At 44.6% G+C, this 22,208-nt stretch overlaps 2 protein-coding genes and 2 non-coding genes across 5 annotated transcripts in view; 2 read left to right on the forward strand and 2 right to left on the reverse strand.

The window, feature by feature from the left end:
• Nucleotides 1-4,585, forward strand: part of ZNF322 (zinc finger protein 322) — a 23,381-nt gene extending 18,796 nt beyond the window's left edge. For both annotated transcript variants that reach the window (XM_040645149.1, XM_040645148.1), the window contains exon 5: nucleotides 252-4,585. In XM_040645149.1, the coding sequence (XP_040501083.1) occupies nucleotides 434-1,642 (1,209 nt within the window). In that variant the 5' untranslated portion in view covers nucleotides 252-433 and the 3' untranslated portion in view covers nucleotides 1,643-4,585. The remainder of the gene's footprint in view (nucleotides 1-251) is intronic.
• Nucleotides 4,586-13,398: 8,813 nt separating this feature from the next.
• On the forward strand, nucleotides 13,399-13,472 carry TRNAN-GUU. Its single transcript has one exon. It is a non-coding gene; the product is annotated as a tRNA-Asn (tRNA).
• A 2,193-nt stretch (nucleotides 13,473-15,665) lies between these two features.
• ABT1 (activator of basal transcription 1) lies at nucleotides 15,666-18,012 on the reverse strand. Its single transcript, XM_040645162.1, has 3 exons — nucleotides 17,732-18,012; nucleotides 16,951-17,156; nucleotides 15,666-16,834 (listed from the first exon to the last, which is right to left on the reverse strand). Exons 1-3 carry the CDS (start codon nucleotides 17,970-17,972, stop codon nucleotides 16,472-16,474), a joined length of 810 nt encoding a protein of 269 aa, XP_040501096.1. The 5' UTR covers nucleotides 17,973-18,012; the 3' UTR covers nucleotides 15,666-16,471.
• A 1,868-nt stretch (nucleotides 18,013-19,880) lies between these two features.
• TRNAY-GUA lies at nucleotides 19,881-19,969 on the reverse strand. Its single transcript is given in 2 exon segments — nucleotides 19,881-19,916; nucleotides 19,933-19,969. It is a non-coding gene; the product is annotated as a tRNA-Tyr (tRNA).
• Nucleotides 19,970-22,208: the final 2,239 nt, after the last annotated feature.

Consider the following 22,208-nt stretch of genomic DNA (forward strand, 5'->3'; position numbering starts at 1 on the left):
AGGAAGAACCCTGGTGTTGAGATCACCTGGGCTCCATAAGAGAAATAACTCTTCTTGGTCTTTTCCCCATATGTCTTGCTGACTAGTTCTATCTTAGAAAAGAGGAAAACTACCTGGTTTCAACCCTTGTAAAAACTGGAGCATTTATGGACTCTAATGGAGAATTTCTGTCTTTCCTGCAGTAATTTTAACTTGGAGCATTCTTTTCTTAGTTACAGGAATATAAATAATATTTCTTCTTCGTCTCGCAGGGTTGGAAATACCAAGTAAGGAATTAGCGTATATGATGCTGGAAACGTGTAGAGACGAGCTGCTCGTGACGGAAAGGCCTGCGACAGATGTATCTTTCAAGTTCTTGCCAAGAAAACGACTGTGAAGAACACGATGGGTCAAGAAGACCAGTGGAAAACTCCCTAGGAGAGAGCCATAGAAAATGTACACTTCAGAAAAGAGATACAGTCAGAGAACTCAGAAAAGGAAAATCTATCATGTATGCCCCCAGAAGGGTAAAAAGATTTTTATTCATGTGCATGGGATTACTCAGATAGATGATCAGATACACCAGTGCCTTGAATGTGAGCAAAACTTCTGCGAAAACTTAGCTCTTATTATGTGTGAGAGATCCCATACTGGGGAGAAACCTTATAGATGTGATATGTGTGAGAAAACCTTCATCCAAAGCTCAGATCTTACTTCACACCAGAGGATCCACAATTATGAGAAACCTTATAAATGTAGCAAATGCGAGAAGAGCTTTTGGCACCACCTAGCCCTTTCAGGACACCAGAGAACGCACGCAGGTAAAAAATTCTATACGTGTGATATTTGTGGCAAGAATTTCGGTCAGAGCTCTGATCTGCTTGTCCACCAGCGAAGCCACACAGGCGAGAAACCGTACCTGTGTAGTGAGTGTGATAAATGCTTCAGTCGAAGCACAAACCTCATAAGGCACCGAAGAACTCACACAGGTGAGAAACCATTTAAGTGTCTGGAGTGTGAAAAAGCTTTTAGTGGGAAATCAGATCTTATTAGCCACCAGAGAACTCATACTGGTGAAAGGCCCTACAAATGTAATAAGTGTGAGAAAAGTTACCGACACCGTTCCGCCTTCATCGTTCATAAAAGAGTTCACACGGGGGAGAAGCCCTATAAGTGCGGGGCCTGTGAGAAGTGCTTTGGCCAGAAATCCGACCTCATTGTACACCAGAGAGTCCATACAGGTGAGAAGCCTTATAAGTGCTTGGAGTGCATGAGAAGTTTTACTCGGAGTGCCAACCTCATCAGGCATCAGGCAACTCACACTCACACTTTCAAATGCCTTGAATATGAGAAAAGTTTCAGCTGTAGCTCAGACCTCATTGTGCATCAAAGAATTCACATGGAAGAGAAACCACACCAGTGGTCTCCATGCGAGAGCGGCTTCCTCCTAGGCATGGACTTTGTTGCCCAACAGAAAATGAGAACGCAGACCGAGGAGCTGCATTATAAATACAGTGTATGTGATAAAAGCTTCCACCAGAGCTCAGCCCTTCTTCAACATCAGACAATCCGTATCGGTGACAAACCGTATATCTGTAATATGGGCGAGAAAGGTCTTGAGCTCAGCCCTCCCCATGCATCAGAAGCCTCACAAATGTCTTGATCGGACAAGAAGTTATAATACCATAAAAAATGTATGTACGTGTCAGAGAACTCAGTCAAGAACTCCAGGCAAATCTCAGACTTTTCCTCAGAGCTCAGACTTCAGTGGGGACCAGAGAGTGCTGCTGTGGGAAGTTGAGAACTGGTTTGCCCATAGAGCTACCCTAGCAAAACATGTTATCAGTCACTCCAGTGAGAAACCTTACAAATGCCCTGAGTTTGGGAAAACTTTTAGTCCCAAGCTCATATCTTATCACCCACAAGGGGAGTCCTACAGGTAGGAAACCTTACAAATGCAGTAAGTGTGAGAGAGCTTTCTAGCAATGCTCACCCCTCCTCATCCCAAGAGAATTCACACCAGGGGACTTTTTAAATGCCCTCAGCGTCAACAGGGCTTCAGACAGTATGCGCGTCACATTGGACGTCAGAAAGCCCACAATGGGGAGAAACCCCAGCAGGTGTGTAAAAAGCTTCTAACAGAGCTATGATTTCCTTACTCTTCAGAGAAGCCATACTGGTGAAAATGTGTGTATTTGTCTTGAATGTGGCAAAAACATGAGTTGGAGAGCCTTCTTGGGTTTGCACCAAAGAAACCCAATCCGAGGAAAGACCTTACAAAGTATCTGAGTGAGAAAAACTGTCAGTGTTCAGCTCTTATGGTACACCAGGGAACTCAAATAAGTGAAAACCCCCTTGAGTCTGAAAAAAGCCTTGCTGGAAACTCCTACCTTACTGGGTCCCAAAGAACGTATTCTGTGGAGAATTTTGCGCCAGCGAGAGATCTGATTGTAGACTATGTACATATAATAGGTAATAGTTGACCCGTATGGTAGAGCTGACTTTTAATGGAGTCAATATGTAAACGGTTGTTTAGATACCCAGAAGCTTGTTCTGGGAGGAGCTAGGGCTGGTCACAGTAGGCCTGATGGGTAACTCAGGTAAAGATGCTTTTCTTTTATCTGAACCACTTAATGATTGCTTTACTTTTCACTTTTTAAAATTTGGAAATCCAATAAAGGAAAGGACTGTAACCGTGTGTTAGAAGGTGTGGCATGTGTTCCTGTTGGGGGAGAGGATTGTATTGACTTGGCCTCTGTCGATTTTTTTATTCTCGGCTAGAATGGGGACTAGTGTGCTGACAGTAGCCTGGGATACCTTCTGCTGGTAGTGAAAAGAACCGAACAGCTGGGGAGTAGTTCCCTAGATCAAAACTCTCCCAAAAGTTCCCCCTCTGGAGGGCCAACCTCATAAAGAGACAGAATGCTCAGCTTTTTACTTAGTGTGAGTTAAGGCATTCCCCTCAAAAGTTTCCTTTCCCTCGAACATCTTTGAGATGATCACTGGTATTTGAAATTTCAGCTTTAGAGATCTAGTTCTTTAAACTCAGAAATGCAGCTTTCGGTATAATAGACATGTCACGATGTCGCTAGCATCCGTATTTTTATGACTTTATTTAACTTGTCTCTTTCGGTGATAAAATGCTCTTCAGCTCCTTGCAAAATGATTAAAGGGAAACCAAAAGAAAGGTTTAAGCGTGAGTAGGCACAGGGTAAACACATGATGATGCATTATTAATGAAGGAGCTATTTGATTTTGAGTATCCCAGATTCCAAAGCTGGTGTTCTTTTCACTCCATTATCCTGCTGTTTATAGCAAATCAAGCCTCATAATGATACGCCTTTCATTTATGTCAGTTCTGCCAAGGAAAGAGAAGACTTCTTATTCCCAGGGAAAGGATTGCAGTCACCACAACATAAGGTACCTGTGTGGCTTGGAATGTAGGGTTCTGAATGCTAGAAGGGAAAAGTGGTTGGCAGATCTATCCGAGATTAAGAATAAGCACTTATCTCCAATTTAACAGGAAAATTAATGATCATATTTAGCATTCTCTAGAAATACTATAAGTAATCCAGGGATTATAAATGGACAATTCTGAGGGGTTTTTTCTTCCCTCAGATTAAAGGACATGTAATATAAATACTTAAGATTCCTATAGACTGGTGAGTAAATATTTTGTTGCTACTCTGGGTTCTCTGGTTTATTTTAACAAACCCCTAAACCCCAGAGAGTGTTGGCATTCAGACTTATGGAGGCGGCCAACTGCTACCGTGTGTATGGCTCTCAGCTTTGATTCTAAAGACTGGTTGATGAGCTTAATAATCTTAGGGTCAGTCGGTATAGCTTATAGTGATAATAAGGAATCTGGTTCTAGGGTGGGATTTTCTTGGGGTTTTTTTTGGTGTTTTGGTTATTTTAGAAAACAAATGCTGGAAGTTTATTTGACCTGTTGTGTTTTAGTAATTTTCATTAATAGCTCTGATACCATGAAAAGTTGCCCAGTGTGATAAGACACACAAGATGTATTTGTTTCTCTTTGGCGCAGATCATGCCAATCGCTAGTATATGTTTGACGGTTATAATACTCAAAATAGTATTGGGTGTATGGTATGGTGGTGATGAAAGTTAGTCCTTATGGCTACTAGTTAGTCATTAGAACTTGGAGAAGGAGACAGTTGGTATCCTTGGCAGGGCAATAACTTGCCCCTTCTTTCAACTAATTTTACTGGTAATTATCTCTAGTCTTTAGGTAAATTAAGGATGGACCATCCCTCAAATGGAGAACAGTCGGGGTATGAGACAGGTCTGAGTGTGAGGGCCTTTAACCGTGGGGGGAAGAAGGTGTTGGTGTTATTCATAGAGCATAACCTGAGGTTGGAGAGGACCACTTGGGAGCCTGTAACCAAAACTAGAAGGTAACTTCTGGGATGGATGGAGGTTCTCTTGAGACAGTGCCAACCTAAATCTACCTCAGGTAAGTAGTTAGAGTAACTTTTTCAAGATTTCAGACCAAACGAGACACTTGTATTCAGTCAATGTTCTCCTATGCTTTAATGTTTTTGTTTTCCCTTAATTCTTAAATAAACATTTATTCTGAAAAACTCCATTTTTGTCTCCACTCTACTAAGAACAAGCATTTCTCCTACACTCGCATGAGAATAAAGCAGACATTCAGGAGCACTTTCACGCTGCGTACATAAATCATGCCGTACACTTCACCTTCCAGTCTTGTCAATGAGAACTCAAGGAGACCAAACGAAAGAATAAAGTGGATATTCCTGTGACCCTTAGGCCTGGTAGACGTGATCGCCATTAGAACATCTCTAGAATTCCAGGAGTTTTTGATGCTAACGCAGAGAAGTGAATGGAAACTTGGAAGGAATTTTGTCTGTGCTCTGCTGTGGATATGGGATCCTTTTGGAGCCTCCCCACTGCATCACCGAAATAGCACAGGAGAGAGTAATAGCCTCAACTGCCTGTATTTGGGGCTAAAATTCAGTAACAACAAAAACATCTATTGTTTGTGTGAGTAACCTCTGTCCTGAAAAACAAGAAAAGGGTTGAATTTGCGGTTCTCAGTAGAAGCCACATACGGCCGCGGTCCTGCCACTTCCCACCTGATCTGTTGGCATGGGGGCCAGAGGTGGGGTCAGAATGGGGGCCCCGATTTTCCTCCCATTATCAAGTTTGTCTCCGCTCATATGTTTGCTCTGGCAACCAGAATAGGTCTCCGGGTTTTCAGTAGCTTTTTTTAATTGTAAGAAAAGAGGGGGAGGTATGACCTCTGGGTGGATGAAAAGGGGAAGGGATAATGGCACAGCTAAGTTTTGTTTTCCTCCTGACCTTCGTGTAGAGTGGTGTGCCTGGAACAAGGCCTGCGACCCTCATGCTTCTCTCCTCTCGCTGACCGTGTGGCTCCATCCCCACGTGGGCCGTGCCAAGAGACGTTTCTGGGGGAAACAGCCACATTCCTTACACGTATTGGAAGAGAAGTAGTGTCTGAGGAAGTAGAAAAGCCAAGGTGGATCCCAGCACACACATGCCACCAGTGTTTCCTGAAAGCGTTCTTTCCGTTGCTCTTTGAGCAAAACAAAAAAAGCTTATAATGAAATTGAAGCTTGCTTCTTTCATCCTCCAAACATTAGCTTGTGTCATCTTGTAGGGGCCCCACTATAGGTAGTGACCGATAACGCGAAAGAATTGGTGCTTAGTCTAGTGAGGAAAAGGGAGGACTCCGGAGTAGCTCTTGTCGGTTATCTTTTGTGCCCATTTTCAAAATCTCTGCAACCCTTCTTTACCCTAATTCCTGGCTCAGACAGTTGCGTTAATATATCTGAAAACGAGGAGAAGCCTTCTGGATAAAATTCTAAGTGGACCTTTCTCACTGAATCCGGTTCCTGTCCTGAATGGGGAGCCTCAGTCTTGCAGCTGGAGGAGGTTGGAGCTGCAACTCCTCCATTTGTCTTTTCTGTAGAACTTTAAATTCATTTCCTTCATTGAGATTTTTCCTCACGTGTTCAAATATGTATAGATACTCTTTCGTTCCCTGTGTAAAAAAAGTTTAGGTTGCCCTTACTGCTAGTTTTTCTCTTCTTTTCCCCTTCCAGAATTTACCGGCTTAAAAGCTATACTGCTTCCGTTTCTAAGTGTTCATTTCCTATCACGCTACAATCTGCCTTCTCTCAATTTTCTACTTAGCTGCTCTCCAAGATCACTGATTTTTGAACCGAAGTGCAAGAAGCGTGCGCTTTGCAGCTCCCCCGCCTGCCTCTTTCATCGCCTTAGCAACCCACCCTGCCTTCCTGACTTGTTTCCTCGCCCGACGCCCCCTGCCTCCGGCCACGCCCCCCACGGCCTCCAGTCACGCCCCAGCCCCGCCCTGCGCCCTCTAAGCTCCGCCCCCGCCGCCGGGCTTCCGAAAGGAGGCCGCGCCCACCGCCCCAGCGGTTCCGCGGCGGTGGCTTCAGGCTCTTCGCCGGCGCTGCAGTCCGGGACTTGTGGTTCGCATTTCTCTGTCCTCCTTTCGCGCTCGCCTCACTGCGGCACCTCCGCACCTACTCCCTGAGTCTGTGACTTGGGCTGAGGCGTGTGTCTGCCCCTGTGTCCCGTGATGGCGGCCTCCCGAGCTGGCCCTGGCAGCGGGCTCTGTAGTGAGAGCCACGTATATGCAGTGTGCGTTTGCAGTTACACGTTCATATAGGAACGTTAAAGTGTTGTGCATTGTTTTGTCGTTGTAAATCAGATGGGAAACCGCTGGCAGATAGTCACTACGTACACCCACGGGATCAAGAGTTCCTTTTCCCCCAGAGATGGCAGGTAGAACAAAATGGTAAGTCCGGGAACAGATAGGCACTTTATGTAGGAATTTACTATATTTAAAAAGTGTTGTTTTAAATTAGTGCAGAAAGAATGATTCATTCACTCAGGAAATGTAGATTAGTCAGATAAAAGCTTGGGAGAAAAAAAAATTACATCCCTACCACGCTAGGTGCAAAAATAAAGTACAGGTAGGTTCAAAGAATGGAATTCTAAACCAAACTCAACCATAATAAAATCAGATGACCTTGAAGAAAATCCCTTAATACCTCTGAACCTCAGTTTTCCACTCTATAACATAAGCATTTAAACCATATACTTGCACTATTAAGGTAGCTAGCCATATGTGGCTATTGAGTACTTAAAATTGTAGACCAAATTGAGATGTACTTGTAAGATAACTAGATTTGGGAGACTTAGTACTTAATACTTATACCTTAATAAGTTATATCAAGTACATGTTAAAATGATAATATTTTGGATGTATTGTGTTAAATGAAATATGTTATTTAAATTCTACCTGTCTAATTTTTCTTTTCATGTGGCTATTAAAAAATTTAAAATTGCATATGAGGCTTGCATTATATTTCTTCTTCTTCTTTTTTTTTTTTTTAAGTTGGATCCATGCCCAGCGTGGAGCCCAACATGGGGCCTGAACTCAGGACCCTGAGATCAAGAACTAACTGAGCCAGCCAGGTGCCCCAGGGGCTTGCATTAGATTTCTATGGAACGGTCCTGCTGTATAATATCTCAAGCTTTAAAAGCCTATTGTTAGTATTTAACAGTGATCCCCTATATTTGTATAGTAAATTACATCACCTACAGCTGTTTTGTGACATATGGTCCCAGGTCCCAGGAACGCTGTGACTTAAGGCAGGATCCCAATGATTATCCGCATTTGGCAGACAGCGAGGAGACGAAGCCTTTATTAAAGACAGTTTCAAGGTTCATATGATGGAATCAGGACTAGAGCAAGTCCCTTCTCTGCTGTGCCCCAAGCCTGGATTCTGGCATGTTTCATCTTATATCTGAGGCATATATGGAACTTGATGTTTCTATCAGAGTTTAGTTAAGTGTCTGTGGTCCTCAGAGATCACACCAGGTCTGTGTCTGGGTGCCAGTGGTGTGTCTGTATTGGGGGAGGAGGTCCCTTCTTTTGACCTGTTGTTTGTTTCCCTCCTGGGGGTACGGGTAAGCCTCAGAGTTAGACCAGCTTCTTTAGGTCTGAACCTCTAGCTTCTATAGGAACTAAAGAGAAGACATGAAGAAAAAAAATTCCAGGGCAACAAAAATGAATCGTGAAAGAGACCTATGTGACTAAAGAAACAGGCATCCAGAGCTGCTCCTCATGTTTCCTAACTTGCTTCTCTGTCTACTCAGAAAATTTTACTGCCATACTTTACAAGACAGCAAAGGTAATTTTTCCTCCCAAAGCTATAGACTAGCAAGTCCAGAAACAGATCAGTGATTTCGATAGAAAGTGATTTATCTTCAAATTGGTATTTAAATCATAGAGAAAGGATAGTTTATTTAAAAATATTCTTACAACATTAAGTGTTGGGGGAAATAGCATTAAATTCCTACCATACCAAATCTAAAAACAGTCTGGAGAGGTTTAATTGGAAAAATTAAATATTTTCTTAATGTAAAATACAAGATCATGGTTGTGCCAAAATAAAGTTTAGGGTAATTAAAAAAATAATAATCCTTTGTTGTGAAGGCCTTTCTTCACAGGCCTGCCAGTGTCAGAAATTATGAAAGAGTTATTAGGCTTGACGGTATAAAAACTAAAAACTTATGTTACCTAGTTACACCATCAGCCAGATAAGGAAGTATACTTACCGTATGTCGTTTGTCGTAGACAAGGGTTCCTATTCATGCTATAAAAGAGCATCTACAAATTAATAAAAGAAAAGGGGAAAAGATGGGAACACAGAGTTCACCGAGGGAATACAACTGGCCAATATACACTTGAATAGGGCCACATTAATATTCAAAGTAATGTAAAATACTTCGATTATTTTGAATTACCCAACTCTTTTGTAATGTTTCATATTAGCAAAGATTTAAAAAACTGTGATAGTCATGTTGGTGGCAGTTAGGAAAAATAGACACGCTGCTGTAGATTGAATGTTTCCATCTCCGCAAAATTCTTCTGGTTTCAAACATAATCCCCAAGGTGATGGCATTTGGAGGTGGGGCCTTCGGGAGGTGATTAGGTCATGAGGGTGAACCGCTCACGAATGGGATTAGTGTCCTTATGTAAGAGACCGTAGAGAGCCTTCTTGCCCCTTTGGCCATGTGAGAACACGGCAAGAAGACCACCGTCTGGAACAGAACCAGGAGGAAGGCCTTCACCAGAATTCTACCCTTTTGGCACCTTGATCTTGGACTTCCAAGACTACAGATTGTAAGAAATAAATTTCCGCTGTTTATAAGCTGCCCAGTCTATGAACAGACTGACACTCTTAAACGTTACTAGTGTAAGTACAAATACGAAATATTTATATACTTATATACTGTCTTATTGGAGTAACAAGCTTAATGCCTGAAATGATTGGGAACTAGAAGAACAATAGCTTTCATATTTAATGTATATATTCTTTAACCCAGTAATTTCATGTTAAGAATGTTTCCATGAAACACTGGTGAAAAGCTGTGTCTCTATATCTAGATGGGTATTTATTGTAGCCAGCTTGTGATATAGCAGAAAATTGGAAATAATTTAAATGCTAAGTTAAATAAACTATTTAAATAAACTAAGGTGAATCCATTTGATGAAATGCCCAAAATATATTTGTGTAAATAGTAGTAAAGTAGTATGTACATTATTGTAAAAAATGGTTTGTTTGTAAATGCAAAGAAAAATAATATTCTAGGAGAATACTGTTAGTGTTTTTATGAATGTTACAAATAGAGGACATTTGCATTTTCTAATTAATGTATTTCATATCATTTCATTTATTTAAATGTTAAAATTCAGAAAAAAACATTCTGAACAGAACATTAAGAACTCTATTTTTTGGTAGGTAAATAGATATAATACTTTGTGGTAGAGGCAATATCTGAAAGGAATGTTAACTACTCTTCTGGTGTCTTCCCCTCACTGTCCTCTATATCTAACTGTCTTTAATGCGTGCGTGCGGCCGTCCATCTTCTGAACTAGTCACAGGCACAGCTCTGTTCTTGGCCCTGCTGGCAAGGCCAGCACACACTGGATCAGGTCCCTGTCCCCAGAAAGCTTGCACAGTCATTACAGAATCGTTAGGGATTCTGTGTATACACACACATCCACATGCCTTTATACATACGTATTTATACGTATATTTAAGTGTGTGGTTAAATGGGCAGGGTAAGAGTTAAAGCAGTTTTGAGAAGGGGGAGGGTCTTGCAGGCTGGAGAAGGCAGGGAAAGCTTCAAATAGCATGCGGGGTTTGCAGTGGGAATTGAGTCCTGTGTACGAGTTTAGGATGTGACAGGCAGAGTGGGAAACATGATCGGCAGTGTGATGGTGGGGGTGAGTGTGTCATGTGTGAGAGCCAGACGGAGACTGAAGTTACTGATAAAAACGTAGGGTGAGGCCAGAGGGTGGAGGATCGTGACCAACAAGCCAATCGCCTGTACCCTAACAGGTTCCAAGGAAGAAGTTTGACTCGGTGAGAGAAGTGGATATACAGAGGAGGAAGGAAGTTCTGGAAAATGCCAAGATGGTTTTGTTTGGGGAGATTGAAGGATAGCTGTACTCCTGAGGAAGATTGGATTTGGAATGAATACAAAAAGTATATTCTCATCCGTACACCATCAGTCAACACAGAGAAGTAAGCAAAGGCCCAGGGCAGAACATTCCGAAAGAGCTGTTCGTAAGAGTTGCGGGGGCCCCTGGGGAAGCGTCTGCCCTTGGCTGCGTCTGCCGGGAAGCGTCTGCCCTCTGCTGCGGTCGTGATCCTGGGGCCTTGGGATCCAGGCCCCTGTCGGGCTCTCTGCTGAGCAGGGAGTCTGCTTCTCCCTCTGCCGCTCCACCCCCCCACTCGTGCTCTCTCTCTCAAATAAATAATAAACTTAAAACAAAAAAGAGTTGCAAAGAGAATTCACACAGCCAATAAATGGCAGAACAAAGAGTCAGCATTGGCAGCTAAGCCGGTGGCTGGTGTTTTTTCACTCTGCTCCTGTGGTCTGTGGTTTAGTTTGGGTAAAGGAGCTCACCTGTGAATCTAGTACGACTCAAGTCCTGCTTTTTTCTTTAAAAGTAGGATTCTCAACACTGACTTCACATTGGCATTACCTAGCATACTTCTTTAAAAAAAAACACTGATGTTTTGGCCCTCTGTTCCACAGTTTAAACGAGAATTTCAGCGAGTTGGGCCTTGACATCCCTCTGCTTTAGAAACTCTGCCTCTACTTGTATTGTTCATCTGGAGTTGAGAGCGTTTAGGGAACTCCTTCCCTCACGATGGTTGCAGACCCTGGTCTCCTTTCTGGAGTGCCTGCAGTACCCTGTGTCTGAACCAAAGAAGTTCACGATTTCTTTATGTGCTAGATGGTTTTGAAATTATTTCACATATAAAATTTCCAGTCACTCGTGGACTGGTATTTGTTATATTTCACGGAGACTCAAACACAGTACTAGACACAAAGCAAGAATGAACAGACTCGATTTGTCTCGATCAGAATCTCACTCCGTCATAGGTATATTTTGCTTGGCTTTGTTTTGTTCTACATTCCATTGACTTCTGGGCTTGGAGCCCGTCCGCTGAGCGATTCTGGATTTGTCTGGTTTTTCAGGAAGCAGTGACATTCAAGGATGTGGCTATAGAATTCTCCAAGGTTCAACTGGATTCTGAACAGAAGGGTTTACACTGGGATATGATGATTGAGAATTATAGAAATCTGATCTCATTGATCAAAAAGTCCTTTCCCTTTGAAATGTCTTTGTCTCTTTTTGACTGTTAACAGTGCTGACATATCACAAGAATTTAATTGACTTCTCTCTGATGCGGGGTCAGAATAATCATATATCTCTAAAGCACATTTTAAGCCAAGAGACTAGGTGTTTCAGCTTCCCATTCCCCAGATCTGTTAGTTTGAAGTACGGCTAGAAACTAGCCAGTACGTTAACTTACATGACACTATTCCCTTTACCCTAGATCAGAAACTCTCTCTGAAGTACTCCTCTGTCAAGATGTACTAGGAAATATACTAGAGCTTACTGCCTCAGAGCTTAGGGAGTTCATTCACCATGAAATCCACCAGCGTTACCCTGGGCGTGTCACTCAACCTTTCTAAGTCTACCTTTTGTCTAAGACAAAACAGCACATTGTTTGGCTACTTATTATTCTCCTAGCAAAGAAAAATACATTGTATCATAATATTTCCATCACCTGCCTCTACCGCTGCTCCCAGCCGGTGCTGTCTCTTTCGGGGGACGTATTCATGTTTGTTTTGCACTATCTTCCAGACCTTTCCATGTACCTTGTATTCCAAAGTACTCAAGTCTTTGCCGAGGACCCCAAGTAGATTTTTTGACTTTGAAATCTCCAAGATCTTATTTTACTCAACCAACATTTTAAATTCTTAATGTTTCTCTCCTTTTCTTCCTGAAGAAGAAATTCTGTCTCAGGACTGTGACATAGAGATCCTGCCTGAGTTACCGGCGTTGGCCCACTCTACACATAAACCAATTAGATAGGTAAGTGATGAGCTAGATAGATGGATAGATACAGAAGCGGGGAGATCTCTATTGAGAGGGAGTGAGGCAGAAAGATGAGACAGAGAAGGAGATGTATCATATATGTTCTCTGGAAGAACCATGACTCAAACAGCCACTGACATTTTTTAGCGTCTTGTTACAGAGAAAAAGCTAAATGAAGCGACAAGGCTAGAAGTTGTCCAACAGACCTAATTACATCCAAGTTAATCCTTTTTGGCAGAATATCATGTGCTGTGTGCTTCCTGTGACTTCATCAGGAAGCACATAATGTTAATTTGTCCCGTTAATGATGCTAAATCTGATCTCTAGTTTCAGTGGAGACATAAGTCTCTTCTTTGTAAAGGTTTGTTTTTCTCTTTGCAATTAGCAAGATAGCTCCGCGCTGCTACTTTGGTACGTGAGAATATGCTATTTCCCGGGAAGTACGCTTTTACCTGGTCACTTAAGGATGCATTGAGGAGCCTCTAGATTTTCCCCTAAATGGTTTTCGCTTCCTTGCTCTTCCTGGTATCTTTCCCATTTAATATATCTTCATCCATACAGAATCCTTCTAGGGGCTGTTCTATCAACTGAAGTGTCAGCGAACAGTCTCTTTTTGAACTGAAAATAAATTCTGTCCGGATGTCCTTTTTTCGATTATATTCACACTTATTCGGGTCAAGAGCAGTCCGGCACCCTGCTGCCCACCCACTCAACATTCTGAGGTTCCTAAGAATAATATCTATACCATCAAAACTTGTTTTGAAAACAAACATAGGAGCAACAAAAATCATGAGGGGACATTTCTTCAATATATATATATACCCAACGAAAGCTTCGTTTGTAAATTCTATCACACAGGTGAGGCTGGAAAAAATGAAATGATCATGTTTGACAATCCAACAGCAACCGTCATCGTCTCTGTGGCGCAATCGGTTAGCGCGTTCGGCTGTTAACCGAAAGGTTGGTGGTTCGAGCCCACCCAGGGACGGCCCTTTCTATTTAAGAACTCCGCGAATGATTTGCGGTTTTCCTTCCGAAATTTTGTCCGACAATATTGTTTCTGACCATTCTCACAAATTAAATGAAAATCTAGCTGATGTACTTAGCCAGTTCGTCTTTGGGACTTTGGGAGAGGCGTGATATTCTCTTGTTCAGTGATTAAAAACTTAGCGAATGCCTTCAGTATGCCATCAGCATGCGCTCAGTCCCGTCATTTTGTACCTAATTCTACTGAATTTGCTCCCGGATTCCATCCGCTTCATCTGCGTTGGTCCATCCGGCAGCGTGCACGCCGCAAAGAGCTGCAGCGGTCGCTTGGCCAAAGCCCCGCAAAGCTCGCCGTCCGCCCGGAGCGGGCCCACCCTCTCCCTAAGTCAGCTCCTCAGGTAGGGCCTCGGACTGCCAACGACCAGCGCCAGAGGCTTCTGTCTGCGCTATCCGGCTTCCAGTGACTGGTATTTTTCTAAATCATCTGTTTCCTCACTTACAAGAGGAATCCCAGAAATGGTGGCTTACACTTTTCATAAAAGGCATTTTGACATTATCTACCAAAATTACTCTGTGAGTTCGTATACAATTACTATATTTGTACAAATAAAATTGACCCATGTCAGGGTCATTCATGGCAACATTAAAAAAAGAGAAAATTGTAAGTGTAAAAAAGATGTTCTCCTGCCCTCAAAGGGTTTAGTGTCCAGGCAATCAAACTGACAGTTCCTGGGAAATTCATTTTCTTGCGCCCATTCCTATTTTCTCACACGACCTGTGATTTACCCAGTTTACAGGTGTGAGCTCATTGTGCAGAACTATTGAACTGGAGCCTGAAATGCTGACCTTGAAGATACTGATACTTAATGCTACCCAGCCTGAGAACACAGTGTATTTCATTCAAAATATTAAGCCCTGTATGTGTTTCACTTTATAAGTTGTTAGCAACCTAAAGGGGAAGAAATTTCTTGATCTTGATATTCTCTTTATCTTGCAAAGGGGGCAATGAGCACTCAGAATTCTGGGTAAAGGAATAACTTATCAAATTCTGACACTGGATTTTTCTGGCTCACTTGGAAGACACCATGACCTGAGGAAACAATCCACATGAAACAAACTCACAAGAAATGAACACAGAAACAAGGGTATCAAGTTCCTAAGACTGAGGGTGTAACATTACACACGTTTTTGCTGGGTATGAGAGGTATAGCCATTGTGGGAAATGTTACACCATCATTTTTTACTGTATGGTTATTTTTATTCTCCCAAATAAAGTGCACCTGTCAAATTAAAATCTTAACATGCCTTAAGATTTTATTTTAGAGCCAAAGAAGTGGATTAATCCACTTCACCCAAAAAACAAATGAGTAATTATATTGGGGACAGTGCAGGGGGGGGGGATAGCACAAGCAAAATCCAGATTATCCTAGAAGTTTAATGAACTAGGTATTGACCAGTTTCTTTAAAGTTTTTTAAGACTTTGTGAGCATGAGCAGGAGGAGCAGAGGGAGAAGCAGACTCCCCGCTGAGCAGGGAGCCCAGTGTGATGTGGGGCTCGATCCCAGGACCCCAGGATCATGACCTGTGCCGAAGGCAGATGCTTAACGAACTGAGCTACCCAGGCATCCCCTGAGATTTTTTAACTGATCTCTACACCCAACATGGGGCTCAAACTTAGAACCCCCAAATTAAGAGCTTCGCCAACGAAGCCGGCCAGGAGCCCGTGACCAGTTTTAATTTATATATTTAATTGCGTTAAAATTTATTTTAGTTTACTGTGACACTCAGTTTTCAGTTTCTCTTAGTGGCTGACAGATTCTTTGTGGCCTCCAGGGCCGCTCTGCATGGTGTCTGTGAACCCGCCCTCATCTAAGCACTAACCACAGATGTGCACCTGCGGAACAGCCTTTGTGCCTGACCACCTCCCAGGCTTTGTCAGCCTTGACAATGGTTTGAACCCAACACTCCATCCAAGGAGCTTTGTTTCCAACAAGAGGCCTACACCAGGCTGTCAGACTTCTGTTCACTTTTCAGGACTGATCAGGAAAACTTGGTGAAAACTGACCCATCCCTGAAGAGTGTGATCCGGAATCAGCTCCACATTAAGCACTGCTTACCTTCCCAGATGGAGTCAACCACGGCCTCCCACGGCCCCTACTTTACCCCTTACATACATCTACTGTGATGCCTGCAGTGCCTCTGTGCATTTATTGCTTAAATGTCTGTCTCCTTCTAGTGGTAACTCTTAATGCCAAGGGCCATGTGTCATTACCTACTATCCCCATGTCCTCATATAGTGACTTAGTAAATGCTGAACTAGATAACTGATAAAATGGGCTAAGAAATTAATTTGATAGAAAGGGGTCCAGGCTGAACTGGGTGGGTGCGGGGAGGAATGGTGGCTCTGAGACCAGGAGATAAAGTTAAGGGGAATGAACAGGACATGAGGAGATAGAAGTTAGAAGTTATAAAATGCCACCCACCCCCAATAAACTACAAAGGTATATAAATATATATATTTTTTCTTTTCTATACATACATTTGGAAGGTGGCTCCCAACCCAGTCCCACCCCATTAACCCCTGACTCTGTTAATCTTTTCTAAATAAAAAGGATGTTGCTGCTGCCCTTCACCTGTAATTGGGAAAATCGCTGCCTGGACTAGACATTATCACTCTAGCCTGAAGTAAAGGCTCTTCCTGGGTCCAGAAAGTGGGATTTTTCGAGGATCCCACTGGGCAGGAGGCGGACAGCCAAGACTCAAAGAAGACAGCCATCTGCAGTAGTCATACTCTTGCTAGTATGAATTAGGTGCCTCAGCCAGGCAATGGGAGTTGGAGGGGGGACCAGAGGCCCACAAGACATCTATGTCTAAGCACCCACCAGAGACTCCTGGTCTTAGAAAGATAATATAATCATTATCAGTAGTCATTATCAGCTAGACAGGAAGCAGGGCTAGGAGATGGAAGGGTCTCTCTGCCTTTCAAGAGTCCCTGACTAGTCAGGGTTCCTCCATGCTCTCTGAAGGTGGTGGAGCTCCAAAGATCTTGGCAAGCAGCCCTCGGTTGGAGCGAGCCTGGTCCTGGACATTGGCCAGGCGAGCCCGTTCACGTCCCCCTGGCCGAGCAGCCTTCCGGGCTCTCAGCTCTTGCTCAGTAGGACGCTGGGCAAAGGTCCAGGTGCCATTCGGGTGGGCAGAGTTCCCCTCAGCGGCAAGGAAGCGCTGTCCCCGTTCCACACTTCGAAGATAGAAGTCAGTCTCACGCTTGGCCTGGGCAACCTCGGCCCTCAGGCGCTGCCTGCGCACCTGGCGCTCAAAGGCAAGATGTTCACTGAGGTGGGACCACGTGAAACGGTGCAGGTACTGTGGACAGGAAAACAAGAAAAGATCTGGGTAGGGCACGTCAGGAATGGAGAGGAGATGAGAGAAAGTAGGGCCAACAAGAGGAAATGGTGTAGCAGGCGAGCCTAGCCCCTCACCTTGAGGTTCCATAGGTCGTAACGGAAGGGGCTGCGCTTTCGGGCTCCCATGGGTGTGTTGTGAAGACTGGCCGCCACGCGCTTGGCTACTCGCTTGTCCCGGAACTCCACCCAGCCCTCGGTGTAGTCCTTGCTGTACTTGGACCGCTTTTTGCCTCCCGCGGCCGAGGCTGCCGCTGCCTTCTTCTTGCGCCTCACGAACCCGTCTGCGGGCCAAAGACACAGCAGTGGTTGAGGAGGCCGACACGACACCCAATCAACGTCACCTCCCACTCGCCCGCGAGCCAGGATCCCACCTCAAGGCCTTTGCCGGCAAGAGAACTCCAAGGTCCATCCTTTCCCCGTACACCCTTTCCCTAAGTCAAACTCAAGCTTTTCCTCAGACGTCAACTCCTGCATCAGATCTGCTCCGCACATGCACACGCCCCCAATCCCAATTCAGTTAGTGCCTGCAGGAAAGCTGGCGTCAGCTGATCATACCCTGTCTCTAGACCTGGGTCACGATGACAAAGGGGATGGGTTCAGTTTTGTGAAAAAGCAAGCCGGTAGATTCGGTTCAGGAACGGGGGGTATGCGGAGTCGACATTACAAGAAAGGTAACTATCCGAGAACTACTCATCTGTGCTTACTGAGCTACCTACATCCAACCTCGGGCTCCCCAAAGAAGCCGGGCGCCGGCCTCGAGTCCGGTGCCCCCACAACGCCTCGGACCCGCGCAGGCGAGCCCACCCGCCGGCGAGCGCCACCGTCCTCCCCGCACAGCCAGGGCCTGCGCTCTTACCCTCGGGCTGGAAAAAAACGCGCCCGACCTCGCCATACGCGCTGAGAAGGTTCCGTACATGCAGAGGCCGAAAGCGGGGCGGGAGGTGGCCCAAGTACACAATACCCGGCACCACCCGCTTCTTGGCGCCACAGGCCGCCTCTTCGGATTCCTCCTGCTCCGCCTCCGCCTCTGGTTTCCGATCTGTCCCTTCCAGAGGCTCCTGCTCCGCATCTTCCTTCTCCAACCCCTCCGCTTCCATGCTGGCGGAGACAGGAAGCACGGCAGCCGTAAAGCGCTGCGCCGTGTGCCGCACACCGCGTGCGACGGCCGGCGGGGCCGCGGGGGCGGAGATGAATGGAAGGACCTGATCGGGTGGAGAGAGCGGAAGTGGGGGCCGGGCCAGTCGCGAGCTTCGGAGCTGGAAGGCGGGAGCGAAGTCGGGATGGCGGGATGGCGGCGGGACAGGCGGGGCCGGTGGGGCTCGGGGCTGGAGCGACTGGAGGCGAGCAGGTAGGTCCCCAGGTGAACGTACCCTAGCGAACGCCTCGGCGAGATGGAAGAGAGTGGGCGGCGGGCTCTTCTGGAAGTGTGGGGAAACTTTGGAAGTTTGGAGAGCTTTCTGTGTTCTCAGCGCTCAAACTAGCGTTTCACGCAAGGGACCCGGTGCGACTCCGGTTGGGGGATGATTCACCTCTTAAAACTGACTCAAATTTCAGTTTTTAAAAACGTCTTGAGTTTTGAAGTTTGAATGATTTTTCAAAATTTAACTTCGAGTTCTGAGTGTTTTTAAGTTTTGAAAATGTAGCTTAACTTTGCAAATACACGTTTTGGAAATTTAGATTTTAAAGATTTCAGTTGTGACCTCAGTTTAAAACGTTTTGTTTACTTTAAAATATTAGTTTTCAATTTGATTTTGTAAATGTCCATAAAATTTTAATGAGCAGCAGTTATTTCTCTTGTTTTCACAACGTTATTGGGCGCCTGTCGTACATTTGTATTGACACGTGATGCATATGGATATTATAAACACCTGTTGTCATGTGTACGCGCGGCCCCGACCGAGGCGACCCCGGGGCGGCGCGCTTCACTCTGCTCTCCCGGGACGTGAGTCGGCTGCGGGCGGCGCGGGGCCGCGGGGCCGGCGGTCCTTGCACCCCAGCTGAGGCCTCTCTCCTGCGGGTGGTGGTGCGGGCGCGGCCCGGCAGGGGGCGCCGTCCGCAAGCTCTTGGCACCGCGATTTCTCCCACGCGCACCTGCTGCTGGGCGGACTGCAAAGACGAGCCGCCAGGAACGCGGACCACCGTGCAGCCGGCTTTCTGGAAGAGGCCCCGGACGAGTGTAAGGATAATATAAGCCCTCCCTCGCTGCCGCGGGACAGGATTTCCGATCCCTCTGGAACGGGAGGGTGGGCAAAGCCAGGCAAGGGGTCCGCAGCTACCATCCGAGGTGACAGCTCCTGCCAGGCAGGCTTCCCGGCATATTTCTGCCGGAACATGGCAGCACGCTCTTTCGTGGAGTGGGCGAAAGATCTAAGAAAACAGCCTCCTCGAGTTCTTACACCACTTATATTAATTTTATGGAAGAGAACTTTGTCATTTGCTCGCCGCTTCTTTTTTGGAGGCGGGAGGGGGCGGTAAAGGGAATTGAATTCCGGTCTTCAAAACACCAAGGATGAAAGGAGAGCGCAACTTGGTATTGCTTCAAAAGGTGGGGGGTTGGAAGGGGGCATATGGGGGAATCGAGGATGCCAGTGTACAGGTGTTATGCCCTGATGGTAATTTATGCTGTTTTCTCTACTTTGTGTGTATTTGAAACTGCCAGTAATAAAATGTTTATGCACTTAAATATCAGCATAACGGAAAGGCCCATGGGACCTCCAAAATAAAACGAAAACCTTGGGCCAAGAGGTCCTTCCCGTTCTCCACGAGCACCATGACCCTTTCCCAAACTCCATGAAAGGTCAGTCTCCCTGGAGACCCCTTCTTACATAAGCAGTTTCTTGTGTATGTACCTGGGGATCGTTTATTTATTATCTTTTTATTATTATTTTCAGTCTTACAAGTTCATCTGTGAGCACAAACGAGAACGTGCCCAACTCTTCAAGTTTTCTTACCTGCACTAAGGGTCCACGCATGCGGCATCAATGACAACTTGTCAAAAGCTTAAGTCCTTCGAGCCGGATTCGAACCAGCGACCTAAGGATGACCACAACCGAACATCTACAGTCCTCCGCTCTACCAACTGAGCTATCGAAGGATTGGTGGTATGGTTTGTCAGAATACCTTGAATAAGGTGTAGCCCAGTGGTTTTAACCACCTTTTTAAAACAGGCAAACATGATTTTTTCTAGGGTGCTACAAATGTTCTAAAACTGATAGGGGTGGTGATGATAGAGATATATTAAAAAATTAATACCCTTGAACACTTAAGCTTTGTGCTTTTTGCTGTCTTTTTTTTTTTTTTTAAGATTTTTTATTTATTTATCTGAGAGAGAGAGCACAAGCAGAGGGGCCAAAGGAGAAGCAGACTCCAGGCTCAGCAGGGAGCCTGATGCGGGGCTCCATCCAAGGACCCTGAGCTGAAGGCAGATGCTTAACCAACTGAGCCACCCAGGCACCCCTGTTTTAGGTCATTAATAAAAGAAAACAACATGACCCATGTTCTGTGTCCTGCTCACTTAGGTATAATATGGATAGGACCATCACCCTTACTTATTTCTCCTGCTGTCCCTCTGTCCCTTCTGCTTACCACCTCTCTATTAAAGTGATCGATAAATGACAATTTATCCTAAATATGGACAGCTGGTTAAAGAGGGACCAGCCATCTTGAAGCGGACATACTGCCGAGTTCATTTTGGAAACATTGCAATTCTTTTTGAAGGACGATGAAAATAATGTATAGACACAAATGTACTTGACCCAAAACATGAGAGGTATTGTGTGTGTGTGTGTGTGTGTGTGTGTGTTTAAGAATTGAGTGGCTCATATTTAGTGGAGCAAGTAAATGAAACCCACCCCTCCCCAGATTTAAAAAAAAATATGTAGACATGTGTTTGTAGGGATGCTGTCACATACTGCTAATGAACACTTATAATGGCATTTGGCTTCCTGGCTAAACACTGATGGAGAAAGTAGGAAGCCATCTGGACAGACTTTTCTTGATGATGTATCTATAGAAAAGATGTCTGGTGAATTTATAAAAGATTATTGCGTATTAAAAATCAAAGTACTTCACAACTGTAGTCTTGAAGAAATAAATTTTTCTTCAAAAGGTCCTGTCCAGTGATTTCCGTGAGAAATCTGCAACACATAATTCATATTTAATTCAGTTATTCAGTTTCCTCTCATGAGAAACTAGGAATATATGGTCTGGTACATTTCTTTCCAATAATCTAACCTAATCTGGAGGAAATGTGGGAAGCTAGAGTAGAAAAGGCTTAGAGAAACGAGTGGTTTCTGTGTGAGACCATCTCTTTCACGTATCGAGTGTCCTGACAGAGACTTGAACACCACAGACTTGAAAGCAGCCAAACTCTAGGATCTAAGTTCACATTGTCTCTCAAATAAAAGCTTCCCCAATTTTCTTTCTTGTTTTTAATGGAAAAAAATGTTTAAATTTTACTTAAGTCTCTTAGAACACACAAACATTGACACAGTAGTCATCACACAGGACAACACTCCCTTTCAGACGTCTCTCCTCATTGTGGAAGCCTCCCTTGCCATAACGCAGCAGCTAATACAAATTTCTTTCTCTTTTCTCTCTTTTATAAACTTCCAAACTCTCTCCCTTAGACAGTGCTCTTTGGCTTTTGACTTTGAGTGTCTCCTCATCTTCAGCATCTGCCTTTTTTCTCGTGTAACTGTCTAGCTTTTCCAGTAGGTCAGTCCAAACTTTACTACCCGATCTACCAATCTCTCTCTTTTTTTAGAGTTTAAATTCAAGGTAGTTAAGATATAGTGTATTATTAGTTTCAGAGGTAGAATTTAGCGATTCATCAGTTGCATATAACACCCAGGGCTCATTACATCCAGTGCCCTCCTTAATGCCCAGTGACCCCATCCCCCACCCACCTCCCCTCCAGCCCCAATTTTCACAAAGGGCACAATGGGACCTGAGGAAAGGTTCTGTATTTTTCTCATCAGCCAGTGCTAGGTAATGTACAAGTGCTCATTTGAGATCGAGAGCCTCATGTGTCAGTCACGTGGTATCACAGAGTTGATTTAAGTCTGAAATGGTTCTATAGCTAACTGACTCAAAGTTCCTGCTCCAAAAGCCTACAGACAATATTCCAATGGGATACTCAGCGTAAAAAGAAACGAACTGTTGATAGATGTAACAACAGGGATGAATCTCCCTTACCCTGTAGGCAGGTACAAAAGGCTACATAGGACATTCTTACAAGCACAAAACTAAAGGAACAGAAATTGTCAGTAGTTAGCAGGGTAGAATGTAGGGGCAGGAGTTAACCACAAAAGGAGCATGGGGAGGTTGGGGGT

This window comes from Ursus maritimus, unplaced genomic scaffold, assembly GCF_017311325.1.
Source record: "Ursus maritimus isolate PB19 unplaced genomic scaffold, ASM1731132v1 scaffold_30, whole genome shotgun sequence".
NCBI classification, from domain to species: Eukaryota; Metazoa; Chordata; class Mammalia; order Carnivora; family Ursidae; genus Ursus; species Ursus maritimus.